The 19,031-nt window shown below is 44.2% G+C and overlaps 1 protein-coding gene across 1 annotated transcript in view; it reads left to right on the top strand.

The window, feature by feature from the left end:
• ALK (ALK receptor tyrosine kinase) overlaps positions 1-19,031 on the top strand; it is a 738,336-nt gene that overhangs the window by 224,048 nt on the left and 495,257 nt on the right. The window contains exon 2 of the mRNA XM_070379310.1: positions 4,571-4,690. Coding sequence (XP_070235411.1) covers positions 4,571-4,690 — 120 coding nt within the window. The remainder of the gene's footprint in view (positions 1-4,570; positions 4,691-19,031) is intronic.

Genomic DNA, 19,031 nt, shown 5'->3' with positions numbered 1-19,031 from the left:
AGGACGAAAGGACAGGAGTTGCACCTGTTTGCAAGGGAATTATTGTAGTGGAATTGTTATAATGATAATCTTGGAATCTAAGTTGAGGGTGCAAGAGGGGTGACACGTGGTAGGAAAAGAGTAGTGTCAAGAAGTTAGGGGTTTCGCTGTGCCTAGATACCCTGTGGTACCTGGAAAGGACTCAGGATATCACCCCAGATCCCCCTAATCCCCTCTAAAACCTAAAACAATCTTATCTGTAGCCAATCAAAAATGTCCTCAGTCCGGAGTACATTACTTTTCTCCTCAGGTGGTTTTGGCTATCACTTGGACACCTGGAAGCCCTTGCTCCTACTTTCTCCTCTCCTTTCCTTTCCACCCCTCTCCTCCCTCAGGGTCCAAGATACACTCCGTTTGAACCAGAGGGTCTCAGTTCACACTTTCACCCCATAAGTCTGTGCTAGTGAGATTCACTCTGGACCCTCACATTTCCAGAGGAAAGCACCAAAAACCCAAGCTTTTTTCTTGCTTAAATGGATTACTTCTTATGCATAGCTTTTCTCCATGCTGGAAACCCCCATTCCCACCAGGGCTGAAGGTAGGTAGTGGGTGGAAATGAATTGTAAAGGGAGCAGAGAGCCTCTTCCCTGCACTTAAATGCAGTTCTTTCTAGTCTATGTTTATGCATATTCTATTAACATTAACTAGAACCCACTTCTGTGTCAGTGCTTCTGATTTTGACAAACAACTTCATTCTTGTAGACTGTGCTTTTTCTTAGTGTTTACACTTTCAGGTGAAGAGACCCATCCTTTTGGTTGACCTCCTTTAGCTCCCCCAGTCTCATGTAGCAAATCATTATCCACTCCCCTCTGGGGACCATGTGTGAACCCAGCCTACTAGCAGAAATTCTGAGAATTCCTATAAGGGTGGGGTAAAAATGCGTGCTTTCTCTCCAGTATTCAACTTTGAAGGTGCTCAACTATTTATTGGCATTTTTGGTGGCTCAGATGGTCAAGAATCTGCCCGTAATGTGGGAGACCCAGGCTTGATCCCTGGGTCAAGAAGATCCCCTGGAGAAGGGAATGGCTACTCATTCCAGTATTCTTGTCTGGAGAATTCCATGGACAGAGGAGCCTCGTGGACTACAATCTATGGGGTCACAAAGAGTAGGGCATGACTGAGCGACTCACACTTTCACTTTTGGATGTAAAATGGTTTAAGTTCACGTCATTAAGAGTGACCCACAGTGAGGTCCATGGCTCCTTGCTAGGCCATGACTCAACCCTCAGAGCCCTCCTTTTGAATTATTTCAGATATTTTTTATCCCTGAGTATATAACCTGACCCTTATCCATATTAACTTAATCTGCCATCCATGTCCACGCACAGATTCATAGGTGCCTCCTGATGTCTAGCCCCATTTGCTTGGTGCTTCACATCCAGGAAGAAGTTAATACCATTCCCAAACTGTATGGCTAAGAAAAATGACATCATTCTGAAACTGGGAAATATCACCTAGACTTGATCTTCCTGTTGCTTCAGAATTACTTAAAATTTGAGCTCTGCTGATGACTCAGAGATGCCAATTTTTATTCACATGGGGTTCTTCGCAAGGAGTTGATTGTCAAAGCCTTCTCATAACCCTCACACTGTTGACCCATTCTGGAGCAGTCTCTTATCTCTGGTATTAACCATTGACTAGTGGGGATGCTGAAGGGCCCTATAGAGAACTGATCACCATGGAGTAGTTTGTGGGAGTCCCTGAAGGATGGTATAAGGAGCAAGGGCTATAGCATCAGGCCAACCTGATCTGTTGACTCTGTGGTCTCCTGCCTGCTGGTCATGTGGCCACAGTCAGGGCATCTAACCTCTCTCAGGCTTTGTTTCCCTGTTCTCAAAATAAGGCCCGATAATAGTATTTATTCACAAGGTTGTTGTAAGAATCGAGTGTAATCACACATTTAAAACACTTACCACAATGCCTACTCCATGTGTGCTCAGTTAGCATTATTAATTCTTTAAAAGTCTAATAACCTCAAGCCTGCTCTTAAGTAGACCTGTGTGATCTTGGACCTCAATTCTCTCAGCCCCATTGCCCATCTGTAAAACAGAGTTGATATGAGGGTGAAATGAGGTGGCTGCTCTCTCAAACTTACTAGTGTAACATCTGACTCCTTTCAGTGCATTCCTCTGAGCCATTTTGGAGAAATGTTACAAAAGATGTATCTAGGTACCAACCAATTCAACTCATTTCTGTTTAGATCACCTGTGAGAGAAAATTCAAAAAATCTTTTCTAGGCACTCAGGATTGCCAGGAGAAATATCAATAACCTCAGATATGCAGATGACACCACCCTTATGGCATAAAATGAAGAGGAACTAAAAAGCCTCTTGATGAAAGTGAAAGAGGAGAGTGAAAAAGTTGGCTTAAAGCTAAACATTCAGAAAACGAAGATCATGGCATCTGGTCCCATCGCTTCATGGGAAATAGATGGGGAAACAGTGGAAACAGTGTCAGACTTTATTTTTGGGGCTCCAAAATCACTGCAGATGGTGACTGCAGCCATGAAATTAAAAGACACTTACTCCTTGGAAGGAAAGTTATGACCAACCTAGACAGCATATTTAAAAGCAGATACATTACTTTGCCAACAAAGGTCCGTCTAGTCAAGGCTATGGTTTTTCCAGTGGTCATGTATGGATGTGAGAGTTGGACTGTGAAGAAGGCTGAGCACCAAAGAATTGATGCTTTTGAACTGTGGTGTTGAAGAAGACTCTTGAGAGTCCCTTGGACTGCAAGGAGATCCAACCAGTCCATTCTAAAGGAGATCAGCCCTGGGTGTTCTTTGGAAGGAATGATGCTAACGCTGAAACTCCAGTAGTTTGGCCACCTCATGCAAAGAGTTGAGTCATTAGAAAAGACTCTGATGCTGGGAGGGGTTGGGGGCAGGAGAAGGGGATGACAGAGGATGAGATGGCTGGATGGCATCACTGACTCGATGGACATGAGTTTGAGTGAAGTCTGGGAGTTGGTGATGGACAGGGAGGCCTGGCATGCCGTGATTCATGGGGTCTCAAAGAGTCAGACATGACTGAGCGAGTGAACTGAACTGAGGTACTCAGGCCAGCACTTCCAACTCCAGTCTTTGGAAGGTAGAAAGAAGAATGTTTCTTTGGAAGGAGAGTATAGAATGCCCATTATGTTCTAGTTACAGAGACAAGTGGGCTTCACGAAAAGGCAGCGCCTATAGATAAAAAAGTGGAGCAGCCTGGAAACAAAAGGCTGCTGGGAATACTCAGAGCAATGATTTCCTAAACATATGCAGAGGGACTGATACTTTAAGGGGATTGAAGGCATAATAGGGCCTGGAGGAGTGCATGCTGGAAGTGATATGGAAGAATCTGCAAAGCAAACAGGCTGAGAAATGCTTCTGCTATTTTTTCTCTTCTTCCTCTACTTCCTCTTTGTGAAATCACTCCAGGTGGTTTAACACTTTCTGTTTGAGTAGCAAGCCAGCCCGCTCATGGTAGAGCATGGCCTCTTGAGGTCAGGCAAATCTGGCTGCAGTTCGTGATTCCATCATTTGCCCTCTAAGCCTCAGTTGCTGCATATGTAAAACTGAGATGGTAATGCTTATCTCAGGGAGTCATTGTGAAATTATGTGAGTTGAGAGCCCAGCATGGTGCCTCATCCATGGAAGCTGCAGAAGAAATTCTGGTTCCCTTCTTTGCCTCCTGCCCACACTCAGCCTATCTCCTAAACAGATAGGCTCAGACTGATCAAACTGGTCCTTCTTTAACAGAAAAAGCTTTACCTGCCTTAAGACATTAGCAAATAGCAATTGGGTTGGGGATTTCTGGGAAGAACTGCATAAGAGCATGCAGCCTATGTTCGTTTGATTTGTAGATATATTATAATTACTTTTCACCACATGAAACCCACTTGAGGTACTTTTAAGCAAAGGAATAATGGTACTTTTACTCTTTTTCTCTCAATCCTTCTTTCTCTCATGCAAATCAGAAACATTAATCCTTTGTGGCTCCCCTGAACTCTCAGCTATAGGAAAACTCATCACCTAGCATTTTCCCCCTGAAAATAGCATAATTGTCAAAACTCATAACTTCTGAGTGCAGTTTCAACATTCTTATTGATAAGACAATAACCCAAGCAAACAACATTAGATGAAGTTACAAATCTGAACACAAAGTAGAGTGGAGGCATTATTTGAATGCGATGAATTAAAATTCTCTGTAAAGTTGCTCAAATTCTCATAGGCAGAACAGACTTTGGATAGAACTACTAGACCAAACCATTAAGTATCCTGGCTTCTAGTTCTTCTACCAGACATCTTTGGCATGGCCTAGTCACAAGATTCAGACTTCTTAGATCTTACTGCCCTTGGTAGAAAATGTGGATTGAGGTCCTGAGGTCAATTCAATCTCCTAGTGGCTCAGTCTTTTTCTCCCTCATTTTCCAATTGATGTCATGAAAGCCTCCTCTGAATTTTCTTTTATAAGCCATATGAGTGACAGCTAAAAGACACATCCCAAGCACAAAGATCAGTATTCTCTTTGTCTTTTTTATGTTCAGGTCAGAGCTCCTTGGAGTCACCAACAAACCTGCCTTCTCTTCCTCCCGATTCTTTTGCATGGAATCTGACCTGGATAATGAAAGATTCCTTCCCTTTCCTGTCTCATCGCAGCCGATATGGTAAGTATATTTTGATTTTTGTAATGTATAGTCACCATCTCATAATTAAAGAAGCTGTGAGTGGCAATTAGTGATGTATGGCTTGTCAAGAAGGAAGCCTTTCTGTGCCCTTAGTCTTCCATTGACAGCCACCTCCATAAGACCATTGCCCTCAGGCCTGGCCTCTCCAGACTGACAGCCGTCTTCTGTATCCTGAAGGAAGCCAAAGGCTTTGTGGCTGCCACATCTTATCCCAGCTGCCTTTATGCATGTGTGGTATTCCTGACTGCTCCTTACCCACCATGAGATGTAATACTTGTTTGCATTTTGACTGTGGCTTTCTAGATACATGGTTCTAATCCATGAGTGTCTCTATAGTGATCTCTTGAGAGAGGATTATTATGAGGGTCACAGGTCTTCTGGGGCCCCTCAAGTGATTCCCTGACATTTCAGTTCAGTTCAGTTCAGTCGCTCAGTCGTGTCTGACTCTTTGACACGACTGAACTGAGCTGAAATGTCAGGGAATCACTTGAGGGGCCCCAGAAGACCTGTGACCCTCAGAAGACCAGCGGCCCCTCAGGTGATTCCCTGACATTTAGGTACCTCCTTAAAAGTACCCAGACATGTTCCTAGATATTATTTCAGTTCATTTGATTCTGCAACAACTTTGGAAGTAGGTCCCATTTCATTTTTACAGATGCAGAAACTGAGCATAACAAGATCATACAAAGTGGATTTTCTAACTACAGAAACAGAATTCTTCCCTTCACTTTTTCTCCTAGGGAGCTACCTACTCACACTGTTAGGCTGAGGCCAGAATTACATGGTGTAGCATTCCTCATCCTCTGCCCTCATCCTGATAGTTCACAGAAGCTGGGCCTCTGCAGAGGAAAGGGAAGGTTTGGAGGAGAACTAATGTATTTCTACTTGAACATTTTTTTCTTCTCTTGAACTCCTCTAGGGTGAACCCTGTGAGGGCAGGCACAAAGCTCTGTTTGCTTCTCATTTTAACCTATCACAAAGAAGAAACTCATAGAGGATCGTCCATGATAAATGAATGCAGAGGCCTTCCGGGATGGAATTCACTCATCAGGCCTGATTCAATTAAATATTTATGAACCTAGTACAACTCTGAGTTCTAGATTCCCTTCTGGGCATATTTGCCTATTCTTGCCACTCGGTTTCTGCCCCTGGGCTTGAGCTTTTTAAAGTGCACCTAACAGAGATCTTCCATGTGCTAGTGTTCCATTTGTAAAGCAGTAAGTCTGGGTTCAGATTAACTGTAACTTTCAATTCAAACTTAAAAAATAAATGCATCAAAACCCCGAGGGCAGTTTAGAATGGTACTCTTCTAGGATGTTTCCTGCTACTCCTAAGCCGCCCCTGGTAGGAGGGGAAGGTCATTAGTTTTCCGGAGATTCCAGATAAAAATTACTTCTTGATTTTATTTAGGCCAGACACTGAGTGTCATCTTAGGATAAGAAAAGGTGTTTATAAATAATTGAAATCTGGTCCTTTGTACTGTTATTGCTTTGTAAACCCAGATTTGTGATAGAAGCAGTCTTTGGATAATGTTTTTGTATTTGCTCTCAAAGTCCCTCAGTATTTCCACAATTTTTATAAAACGTAATGTCCAAAAAAGTCAGGTCTGCTTCTTGCATGACACAGAGAACATTGCATTTATTCTCTCTGAAACATCCGAGAAGAGGTTTCAGGTTAAGAGAAGAAAACCACTGGAGCTTATTTAAACTGCTAGCGCTCCACCGTTTGACTCTAATATACCTACTTCCTCTTCCTGGGCCTCCCCTTTCTCATATATAGAATGAGGGTGCGGTGGCATGCTCCAGAGGGGAAAGGAACAGATAAGGGTGATTCCCAAGATTCCTTTCAGATGTTCCTTGTAGCCTGGAATCCTCAGGATTTCCCTTCTTGGCAGAGGAGAGAACCAAAACCATTGGTCAGACATTGCCCAAATGCTCAATGAGGTACCAAAGTCAGCACCATCATTGCTATAGATTCACAGGGTGAGACGAGATGATTCTTGGTTGGTGGCTCCTTGATTGAGTGCAGTGGTAATTTCAGAGCCTTTTCGTCTTCTTTCCATATTTAATTCAGCTGAGACCATAGGACTTAGCTGTCTCCACCACCATCTGTGTGAGCCTGGCCCCGTGCCACATGTTAGAGGTGATACAAAAACAAACATGAGCAAGACTTACTCTTCCTCTCTTTGAGTTCACTGGCCAGAGAAACAGTTCTGTAGGCAGTTCAACCCATTGCACAAAGAGCACCTCTGGGGCACAGAGGTTGAAGACTAGTCCCGAGACACACAGCAGAGAAAACCGAAGGCTGAGACTCCTGTCGCCTTAAGGATGTTTGTGGGACTCAGCCTGTGTCTATGAACCAAAGAGGCCAGCAGGCTCACTGGTTATAAATTCACAACTTTCAACTGCTGTGAAAGACATTTTAAGAAATGTTAACAACTTCATTAATTTTAAGACCTCAAACTTGGGCAGAGAGATTTGACTGGAAAATTTCTGCCCGAAGGGATAGTTCTTTAGACAGTAAGAAGCAACTAAGACTCAGCAAGTCAGTGTGGGCCCTGAGTGATGGAGCTTGGTGCTGGCTGGCTGTCCTCACCTGCACGCTGGGGTGAAGGTGGGAGGGAACGGCTGGTGGGGAGGTAGGAGGGGGCGGCAGGGGTAGGCTTCAGCAGCACAACCACAGGCATCATGACAGACAGTGGTGGCCAGCCCTCTCAGGCAAGCCGTCCAGGACTGAATTGAGTATGGCTTTCTTCTCCACTGGTGTTTTATGAGAAGAGACGAGGTGGATAGAGGCTAATAAGATTTACTCACCCCAGCCCGTAATTATCTGCTTGAGGAAAAAGTTTGACCCACCTTTTTGAAGTCTCCCCATATTTCTTCTAATTTACGTTGGGGCCTTTTATGTTGTGTAAAATATATTCTTTTCAATGGCATTTGGTATCAGATTCCAGCTCTTTCTCATCTTGTCCTGAATGATGGGAGCCTGCTAATTTCATCATCAACAAACAGAGCTGCACATTCTTCCCTCAAGGCTTTGAAGAAGGGGGAGAGGGGTGTATAAAGAAACAATTTTTTTTTTCCTTTTATCATCCAGCTCTGATGCCTTAGGACTTATTTATAGGCTTGGTTAAAAGACTGGGCTCCAGCTCCCTACCCAGATAAAAATCTGTTTCATTTGGAAGCTCCAGGTAATAAGAGATTACAGGGTTTTGATCACCTTGAGTTCTAGAACCACAAAAGCAGATAATATTCCCCCCCAGCTTTAATTCATGTTTGCCATCCTGGGTTTAGGAAGAATCAGATCATGTTTTAAAGCAAAGTAACCAAAGTTTCTGCCCAAATGAGGATGAGAAAAAGATTTTTCATTTATTGGGAAAAGAAGTTTGATACTTTGCCAAACTTTTCCACAGCCCCCTTTCTCACTTAAGTGTGTTAAAAAATTGTGGTGGGTGAAAATTATTTTATATCCCACTTTGTAGAAATGTAAACTGAGGGCTCAAGATATTTATCAACCATGTTACCAAGTTACTGAGCTGGTGAGCATTAGTTGGGACTGAATGAACAATCTGATATCCAAGATCTGGGCAGCTCTAGGACCAAGACTTGATATCCCCAAATTGAGACTATTCCTAGGAAGCTAGGGTAATTCACCTCTTCCTAGATGTGAATGTAACCGCCCCCAACCCAGGAGCATGGGCAGTCTTGCCTCCCCTACTATCGACTCTGGTTCAGTATACCAACAAGGTGTACTGAAGTCTTTACCCCCACTGTCTGTGAGTATGACCTTAGTTTAAAATAGGGCCTTCGTAGATGCAGTTGAGTCCACACTGGATTAGAGCGGGTCCTCATCCAATATAACTGATGTCCTTGTAAGAAGAGAAAGCAAAGATACAGACACAGACACGCAGGCTGAACATCATGTAATAATGGAGGCAGAGATTAGAATGATGCATTTGCAAGCCGAGGAATGCCAAGGATTGCCAGCAACTGCCAGGACTAGGAGAAGTCATTGGACAGATTCTCCCCTAGAGCCTTCAGAGCATGGCCCTGTTGATGCCTTGATTTCAGACTTCTGGCCTCCAAAACTGTGAGAGAATAATTCTCTGCTATTTGAAACCAGCCATTTTGTAGTATTTTGTTATAACCGTCCTGGTAAAATAATGTAGTGTTTCATCCCTCCAGTCCTCCAATGTCCAGAACACTGAATCCTGGAAAAGAAAGGTTCCTGCCAACATTTCAACATCAGAGAACAACAAAGTCATTGTTGGACTTTAAATAAAAGTTCTATTAAAACTTTGTCTATTTTCAAGCGCATTGGGACCCATCCAATTCAGGGACTGGTGTTTTTGGAAACAAAGAAAGATTAGACTTTTTAATTACTTCCCTTGCTGCTGCTACCACCATCACCAGTCTTGTTAATGTATCAATTTCTTTGATTGAAAAGACTGAGTAATTTAAATCTCTTTCTCAAAAAAAAAAAAAAAAAAAATCAACCTACCCCAGAATAAAAAATGGTAAACAAAAAGCCCTCCAGCCCCCCGTGGGATACACTTCATAGCTCTGGCAGGAAGTCAGTTTGATCACATTTCTGAAATTACACGTGACGTGGCTGGCCATGATCTGACATACTGCCCTCAAGAGCCTGGCATTTTCAGTGAAAAGCAGCTCCACAAGGGACCCTAGTGGACCCTTGTCACAGCTGATGCTTTCTTACCAATTCCTCTGCCCTGATAGGCCAGGCCTTTTCCCGTTCTCTTCCCAGTCCACTGAGCCAGGAAGTCAAGTTCATTCCTTGTCCGTGCCTCTGTATTTTTCTCTATTACTTGATAAGCACACAGCTCTGGATGTAGTCACCAGAAAGACTGAGTCCTGTAAGGAAAAGCAGTACCAGCCGTTGTACAAGACCGAGAGCAGGCAACATTTGTCACCATGAGGACCAGTGACCTGCTGGGAACCAATGAGCTCAGTCTGTGGAAATCAAGTGGAAAGTAGTTGGCTTAGATGTTTTGAGAGATTTGTTTAAAATGCTCTACTCGATCATATCCTTTGCCTTTAAAATAAGGACACATAGATCCACTCAATAAATACCAACGAATTACCTCTATGTTAATGGCAGACTGAAATGGAAAGGAATCAAGTCAGATTAAAAGGTAATAAAAAATAATAATAAAAGAATAATTGACCAACTGACACAAAAGCAAGAAAGGCAAATCAAAAGAGATCCATTTAAAATGACTGTCACAGACAGAGTGGGAAAGAAATTAACAAAAGGGAAAGAGTGAGATGGGTGAGGAACAGGGACAGACTGACAGATAAGCAATGTGGAGAGCATCACTCAGTGTTGTGTGGTCTCCTGGTCATGCATTCATGCTCCTGTGAACATAGTCTCAGCTCTCACGCCTGGGAAGGTGGCTCCCCAAAGCTTTCTCTGATCTTGAGCATCATCCTCCTGAGAGCTGTTTCTGCACCCCTACTTATCTGCCTGCATCATTTCCCCCTTAGTGTGTCTGTGACACACAAGAATGGGATAATGGATATAAACACTCTTTGAGCACTAACTGTATGCCTGGTTCTGCTCTAGGCATCAGATCAGATCAGATCAGATCAGTCGCTCAGTCGTGTCCGACTCTTTGCAACCCCATGAATTGCAGCACGCCAGGCCTCCCTGTCCATCACCAACTCCCGGAGTTCACTCAGACTCACGTCCATCGAGTCAGTGATGCCATCCAGCCATCTCATCCTCTGTCGTCCCCTTCTCCTCCTGCCCCCAATCCCTCCCAGCATCAGAGTCTTTTCCAATGAGTCAACTCTTTGCATGAGGTGGCCGAAGTACTGGAGTTCCAGCTTTAGCATCATTCCCTCCAAAGAAATCCCAGGGCTGATCTCCTTCAGAATGGACTGGTTGGATCTCCTTGCAGTCCAAGGGACCCTCAAGAGTTCTCCAACACCACAGTTCAAAAGCATCAATTCTTCGGTGCTCAGCTGTCTTCACAGTCCAACTCTCACATCCATACATGACCACTGGAAAAACCATAGCCTTGACTAGACGAACTTTTGTTGGCAAAGTAATGTCTCTGCTTTTGAATATGCTATCTAGGTTGGTTATAACTTTCCATGCTAAATACCAATAGCACAAGAAGTCTTGAGGATGAGGCAGACCTGCCTGCTATAAGACAGGTGCAGTAACAGAGGCATGTCCAAAGCTCCCTGGAACACAGGGAGGGAGAGCCAGTTCTGTGAAGGACTTCGGAAGGTAGACGTTCAGGAGACAGGGACTGCTGAGCTGGGCCCTGGACCCTGGGTGCCACTGAGATCTCTGGGGAGGGCTTTGCAGGCAGAGGGAGTGAATGTGCAGGGGGGTGATGAGAAGCAGGTCAAGCCCAGTGACTCAGGGTAAAGATGGTCTGGAAGAGAGGAGCCTGGAGAAACAGTTACTTCTGGGTATACTAAGTGTTTAGATATGATCCTATGTGTGAAGCATAGGCTGGAAAAGGAAGGGCAGTAGGGGAACCTAGGACAGATTCCAGCTGTAAGGTGAGAATGACTAGGTTGCCCTTGTAGGAGAGTCCAGCTTGAGTAATTGAGTAGATGAAGATCCCACCATCAGAGGATGGAGGAGGAGAAATACTTGACAAGGAGAGATGGGGACTATTACATCTAGAGAGAGGAGACAATGGCGAGACCTGTATTGAACCAGTTACATTTGAAGTGCTTTCAGGACACCCAGGTAAAGATGGTCAGTAGAGAACTGTACATCTGTCTTGGCTTTGAGGAGACAGGTGTGATAGAGAGTGGTTAGCACAGACTATGATGGAGGCTGTGATTGAAGAGGAGCATGACAAACAGTCAGAGGTGGAGAAACTGAAAGGATAGGAGGAGAACCAGAAGGTGGAACAGCCACAGGTTCCGAAGGGATGAGAATTTTACATGCGGGAGTCACCAGCAGTGTCAAAGCTGCCTAGAGAACAAGCACTGTCATTCCGGTAAATACCCTTTCTCTTTTACATTCCCCTCCTTCCCCTGTGTTTCCTTCTTTCTCATTCCATTTTGTCCCTGGTTAATTTGTTTTCCTTTCCTTGAACCTGTCTCCCTAGATCCTACTGCTCTAGCTTGCAAAGCCCAGCTCAGTCCCTGCTTCTACCTCAGGCCTTTTTCTGAGTACCCAGGCTACACTGATGTTTCTTTCTCCCTGTAATTTTTTTTTATGGAGAAAGTTAATGAAAATTTTTGATAATACTAGGGTTGCATCATCCCCCTCTTGAAATCTGAAAAGATTCTGACTTGTACAGGGAATGGTTTTTTTCTTGAGCATCCCAAATTCTCCAAGAATCCCATCTCGTGATACCCGCTCCACAAAACCTGGGGCTTTCCTGATGTTTCTAATGAACCAAATTACTTTCCTAATTTGTATTTCATCCTTTTTATGGTCCAACTGTAAACTAGGTCACCTGTTAAAGCAGTCATGGATGGGTCTAATTTATTCAACCCAAGGTAGAGATGTTAAATATGACTTTTCATCTATCTATCTATTGTACATTCATTCATACAGTGGGTGTCTACAGTTTGCCAAGCTCTTTGCTCCTGCCCCTCATAAAGATTCTAGCCTACTTTTAAAATTTATTTATTTACTTTTTAATTAATTTATTTTTAATTGAAGGATAATTGCTTTGCAATACTATGTTGGCTCCTGCCATACATCAGCATGAATCAGTCATAGGTATACATATATCCCCTCACTCCTGAACCTCCCTCTCACCTCCAGCCCATACCGCCCCTCTAGGTTGTCACAGAGCACCAGGTTGAGCTCTCTGTGTCCCACAGCAAATTCCCACTGGCTATCTGCTTTATGTATGGTAATGTGTATGCTTCAGTGCTGCTCTCTCAACTGGCCCCACCCTCTCCTTCCCGACTGTGTCCACAAGCCTGTTCTCTGTGTGTGTGTCTCCACTGCTGCCCTGCAGATAGGTTCATCAGTTAGCCTAGTTCACTTTTATCATAGGTCACAGGTCTAAGGTGGTTCTGAATATCCGTCTGAATGGTGCTGCTTAAACACTTGTGGTATGATTGTTTTGTATCTGTACCCCTGGATCTGATGAACTGTCAAACCTATAGGAAGGTTTACTTGGGAAATAAGACTTTCAACTTTAGCAAAGATACTGTCTGCCTATTAGAGTGTCTTTTTGGAAACCATGTAGTGAGCATTCATACCCCACAGCTAGTGACCAAATTAACCCCAAATTAGGACAACCTACAAGGTTGTAGACCTCACTGTTCCCATCTTCTCAGCAAGAAAGGTTATATAATGTCTTTCTGCAGCACTTTGCATGTCGGTGTCACACTTTCTTCATATCTTAGTTATGTATGACCCTGAATCATCCTGATTCCTAAACTGGAAGCTCTTAGAGGTCAATAATCCACATCCTGTTTCCTCTGCATCCCCAGTGTTTTCTTAAACATACCCTGGATGAAACTACAGCATGTGCTGAACGGTCCAGGGGCCAGCCAGGAGTATACTCAAGTCCCTCAGTTCCCAGCCATTTCTGCCCCTGGGGATCTCTATTTTAGTAAAAGGTATGGATGTTCCCTTAAGCCCTGTTACTCCTAATGTCGTATTAATCAGGAAAGACATGTGTGTAAAGGGAGAACAGTTCCTAGGCTGGACATATTTTCATTTAGAAAGAAAAGCTGTGACTTTAACTACTTAGGGCAGGCTTTTTAAAAAAAAATCTCAATATGAAAAAGCACATTCAGCAGACATGAGTGAGCTGAGGAATTTTTGTTTTGACAGCTTTGGGACATCTGAGATATTGTATACAGAGCATTTCTAACCAGTCTAGAAAGACATGTGTCCAAAACATATGCAGGAAAATGACTGATCAACAGTGATAAAAATGAGAGGAAATCCTCTTAAAGTGAAATGTTATGTGAAGACCTACCTCAGGGGCAGAACTTCATGACAGAACAGACCTCAGATTAACAAGACTTTAACCAGCTCATTTGAATAGATGACTAGAATAATTTGGTCTGTGAGAAATTCACAGAAATGGTGAGCTTTCGGGGCCCACAGCAGTCTCATCAAATAGCCTCATCTTACAGCGGGTAAATTAGGCGCAGAGAGGTCATTGATCTGCCCAGCGCTAGTAACACAGCTGAGATTCAGACCCAGGCCACCTGCTTGGCAGACCCTACAACTGTCCCCTGCTCCTGCCCCCTGGGTGGTGGTTGATATTTTCTCAGTACTTGAGCTACAAAGCATTTCCTCACATGTTACTCCCAAATATTGCTTTACTCACATTATCACTTTAATTCTGTGGGTCTCTGTCAGCCTGGCGGTTCTTGCTGCCCTAAAGGTTACATCAGTGTAGGGTCAGTACCATCCTGATGTGGGTAAGCTCACATACAAGCTCAGTCTAGTTGCTTCGCCATCACCTGGAGAGCTTCTTTTTAAAATAATTTTTAAAATATTCATTTGATTATGTATTTGGCTGTGCCAGCTCTTAGTTGCAGCAAGTGGGATCTCCGATCTTCGTTGCGTCATGAAGGGTCTTTTAACTGCAGCATGCAAACTCTTAGTTGTGGCATGTGGGAACTAGTTCCCTGCCCAGGGATTGAACCCAGGCTCCCTGAATTGGGAATGCGGAGTCTGAGCCACTGAACCACTGAACCACTAGGGAAGTCCCCTGGAGAGCTTAAAAACAAGATTCTGGGATGTGGGGACTGTAGGACTGGGCTTAGAAACCATAGATCTTTCATACACCTCCTAGTTGCCTATTAAAATCTCCTCTGTGACATGGAAGCAAGACATCTTCCAGCCTCTGTTTGAATGATGGGGAAGAAGCTCGGTTGGGATCGAGATGTGAATTTCATTCTCAGCTCTGATTCTTAAGAGTGTTGTTATTTTACCATCAGTGACAACCACCGTCTTTGATTCTCTTTGTCATCTGAAGAGTGGGAATGGTCATGATTCCTAATTGAGAGCATCACTGTCAGGATTAGCTGTGAGGACAGAGTTCCATGTGCTGGAGCATAGGTGCTTCCCTAGTGCTCTCTGAAGAGGAATGAGAGCTGCTCCATTGAGGGGCCAATAGCCTGCATTTTGGTGGCATGACTATTTGCTAGAATATTTTTCCTTAAAACTCTTTAAGTCCCTAGTTTTGTCCTCTGGAACCTGAGAGCACTTTATCCTGAACCATGATACTCTCTGAGCTGGGATTTAATGCTGAGAAGTCCAGCTTCAAAATCCACATGACTCCATGAAAATAAGCAAACTACTTCCTCACCCTCCCTGGAATAACCTCATTCCTTCCTCTATTCTTAACCTTCCTAGTTAATCTTTATCATCTGTCAAAATCCTTTCACCCTTCAAACTGCAGCCCAAAAGTTGCCTCTTCCATGAGCCCGTGATCCTTCCAGGCAGGTCTCTCTTATTCTGTGTTCCCATGGCTTCCACAGGTCTGCTTATGGTGAAAGTTAGGTGTGAGTAAGTCTTTCTTTCCCGCCAGATTAGGAGTTTCTGAAGGTCACAGAGTCTGTGTTAGGGAAGCCTGTGTTCTGAGATTGGCACCAGGGAGGAACCTCATGTTCACCTCCAACACTCAGGGGGTCCTCACCAGCAGAGACAGATGAGCGAGTGGGAAGGGCCACCTTGCATGAGGTCAAGACTTCCCAGGACCCTCAGCCTTCTCCGGTTGTTGGGGCTGCCACACTACTCAGAGGTCTCCTCCAACCATCTAGTTTCAGGAATGATCTCATTTGGGTGGATACCATGCTGAGCAGTGTACAAAGAGCATGTTTTCACCATGCTCTCCAGATCTGGCCTCATTCTGTTAGAGATACCATGTTTTGCATAAACGCTTCCTGAAAATTGCAGGCAGAAAACTGGCCTAGACGTCCAATTTAGACTTTAGTCTTAGCTTTCTGCTTCTCCAGAACCTGGGCTATGCCACTTTGGCCAAGTTATTTCACCTTCCTGAGCCTTAGTTTTCCTATCTGTAAAATGAAGAGGCTATTAACTTCAGAATTTAAATTATTTCTAATTTTCTGTTCTGGAATGAAGAGCCAAGTCCCATTTCTTCAATCTGTAATATTGTTACGGCCACAGATAAGGGAAGTGAGAATTGAGCTTTCTGTGCTGATCTTCCTCCCTTGTGGGCATGCATGCACACACACACCCTCCTCTGAGACTCTTCTGAGGCTGTGTTTCTATAATTGATTGATTGAAGGAGACTTGGCCCTTTTTTGCTGCATCTTGATTATAAGTGAGCTGAGCAGATGTCTTAAATTTGGTGGTTGGTTCCCAGATACATTGTAGGGAGGATGCTGGTGGGGAGGAAGTGAATGATTTCAGTTCTGGGGTCCCTCCAAGTGAACAGTGGTGGGGGAGGGCAAGCAGGGGGCAGATCTCATAAAGAGTGTGACCAGAATGTTGACGGTAGCTGGTGGATTAACATAGAAGATGACTGGTGGGCTAAATGCTCCTTAAGAAGAAAACCCAGAGGAGAAAGGAGAAAGGAGCCTGAGCTGGAAGTCAGGACTCCTGGGATTCTGCTGACCAGCTGGCTAGAGCCAGATTAGAAAGCTTGTTTCAGCCATGCCCAAAGGTGAAATTGGTCTTAGGATGATGGAGATGGATGAGATCTGAGGATCATTTTATTCCACTACTTCATTTTTCAGACGAGGAAACTGAGGCCTAGAGAGGTTGAGGGACTTTCTTGAAGTAATATCTCAAGCCAGGGCTTGAACCCAGCTCTTCTTACTCAAGGTCTAGCGTGACTTCGCTTCCAAAGGAAAGCTTGATCAGCCTGTCAAAGTGAGGAGGAGCTTCTACAAGGTTTCACATAGTTCTGCCTTCATTGCTGAACATGCGCCCCTTTATTTCTGCTCTGTGGTGACTGAGCCTGGAGCCAACTGGAGAGCAAGAACAAGGCTTGCCATCATTTAGTAAGAATCAGACTGTGTGTGTGAGTCCCCATGCCAGGTGCTTGATGTGTGTATTGCATTTAATCCTCCTCATAATTCCCTGAGGTGGCCCCTGTTTTAATCCCCACTTTAAAGTGAAAACAAAATCGAGCCACACAGAAATTAAATAATTTGCCCTGAGATAGCACAGCCAGTAAGTGACAGAGGCAAGCTTTCACCTTGAGCAGTCAGACCCCAGTTTGGAGCTTATGTCTCTGTTTACTCCCCAGACACCCTGGTGCCCCTCTGAGGCTTTGATATAAAACAGGGCAAAGAGGATCTTCCCACTTGACTCCTAGACCACCCTTTTCTCTTCCCTTTGTATTCACATAGCTTCTGGCCTGTGCACAGACTTGCTGTCCAGCAACCACCACAAAGCAGGAGAAGAGGACTTTTAGGATGCGAGAGGCCAGGAAGCCTTATTGGAGATTATTTTAGCCATCAAATCATTGTGGAATATTTGAAACCTAGCTAGGTATGCTTTTGCCAGCTTATCCAGAAAAACACAGTATGGATTTTTTAGAATTTTAAAAATTGTTTTAAGATATCATTTTACTTGTTTGTTACTCACAGCTTTGAGTGATAATAGTAAAAGTTACCAGGTTAGGAGCTGGAATTTAGAACACTTCTAAACTCACCCACTGTGCATCCTTTGGCAAGCTCCTCTATGTCTCTGGATCCAGTGTCTTCCTCTAAGATGGTCCTCAGGGTCTTTCATGATCTTGAGGTCAACATTTGGAAAGTTCAGGGAAATCTCTTGAGAAAAGGAGACCCCACCTTGTGCCCCAGGATTGGTGGCAGCCAAGGGAGTTCTCTTGAGCTGGATACAATTCTTAAGGCCTGACAGTATTTCAAGACTGCTGGTTCCTGGAGCTTTATCTAATGAACTGAAGTTTCGAATATGAAGCTCTATTTTATGACCTCTAAAGGTCACCTACAAGAAAATTGCTACATGTGTATGGTGCTTCATATGGTTCTTTATTGAATACACAAATCAGGCTTGTCAGGAATACATTGGCATTTGTAAGGCCACCCATGAATCATTACAGCCTTAGCTTAAATGTGCCAATAAGCCAAGCCTGAGGAGGTGAGAGCTGGTGATTCAGTAACAGATTTTCAACCTAGCTCAGGCCTGGTGCTGCCTGGAGAGGATGCCATTCGGAAAGGCCTCCACAGCCAGGAGAGATGCCCTCTACTCTGTATGTGAAGGACTCCCTGACCAGCCATATGACCGTGGGTAAATCTTCCCTGGCCTGGGTCTTGGTGTTTTCACCTGTCCAATGGGAAAAACAACCTTAAATGTTGCTTCAAGTTCTAACAGCTGACTGCGAATATCACCTTAAGGCAGAAACACCAACCTTCCTGTGGTACAACAAAATACTGAGGAAATGGTCATGTGCTATTGGTTGACTGCCCCAGTAAATACTGTTTCTCGTGGTGAACAGAAAGCTGTGTTCAAAAGGGCATGAGTAAATTCTGAACCAGCTAATGTGCATTAGGAATTTCTCCATTCTAAAGACATGCATCATTCTCATTGAGTCCTCCTACCAGTCCTGGGAAGTTAGTCTTATCACTGAGATGGCTGGGACTCAGAGAGAGGGAGAGAGTGCCCCACACTGCACAGCTGACAAGTAGCAGGACTGGAGTCAAATCTCAGGACTTGTGCTCTATCCCTGAGAAACAATCCTGATGGTGTTAAGTTGCTTAATAAGACCTATGGGCAAGTATGCATAGGAAAAGACTGCAGAGCTGGGTGGGACCATAGAGACCACCATTCAGCAAATGAGAGATATCAGGCCCCATGTCAGGCTATCAGCATCCTGGCAGCTAAGCACTGGATCAAGAAAACTAGAGAGAGGAAAATAACCCCGAGGCAAAAATCACAATTATGTTGCCATATGTTAAACTAGTAGCAAACCTGTTAATTCTGTTTTCAGATGCAGATCCCAGGGCTGAGCATACAGTTGAATAAACTCTCTTGTGGGCCCCAGATAGTCCAAAAACCTTGCCCATCCCACTCTCAGTTCCCTTAATGGAGACCCTTAGCCTACCAAGAACCACAAAGGATACCACAGAGGATATCAGGAAAAACAGACATCAACATGGAGTCCCGGACTTCAATGCCGCTGTAGGTTTGACTTTCTGAGTCATTCCCACTGGGAGTAAGACTTGGCTCTTGGGGATGGACAAGACTGACTCAGTCCTCGCCTAGGGTATCCCAGGTCTGGCTTTGTGAAGGGGGGAGCAGGACACTCTTCAAGGACAGCTCAGTGCTTTGCTTCCTGTCCGGCCTCCATCTTGACCCTGCCTGTCCCAGTTCCTGTCTTGCCTCACTGCAGGTCTTGACTGTTATTGGTGTC

This window comes from Bos mutus, chromosome 11 (assembly GCF_027580195.1).
Source record: "Bos mutus isolate GX-2022 chromosome 11, NWIPB_WYAK_1.1, whole genome shotgun sequence".
NCBI lineage: Eukaryota > Metazoa > Chordata > Mammalia > Artiodactyla > Bovidae > Bos > Bos mutus.
Note: the sequence above shows the minus strand (reverse complement) of the source record. Positions and strands in the feature narration are given on the sequence as shown.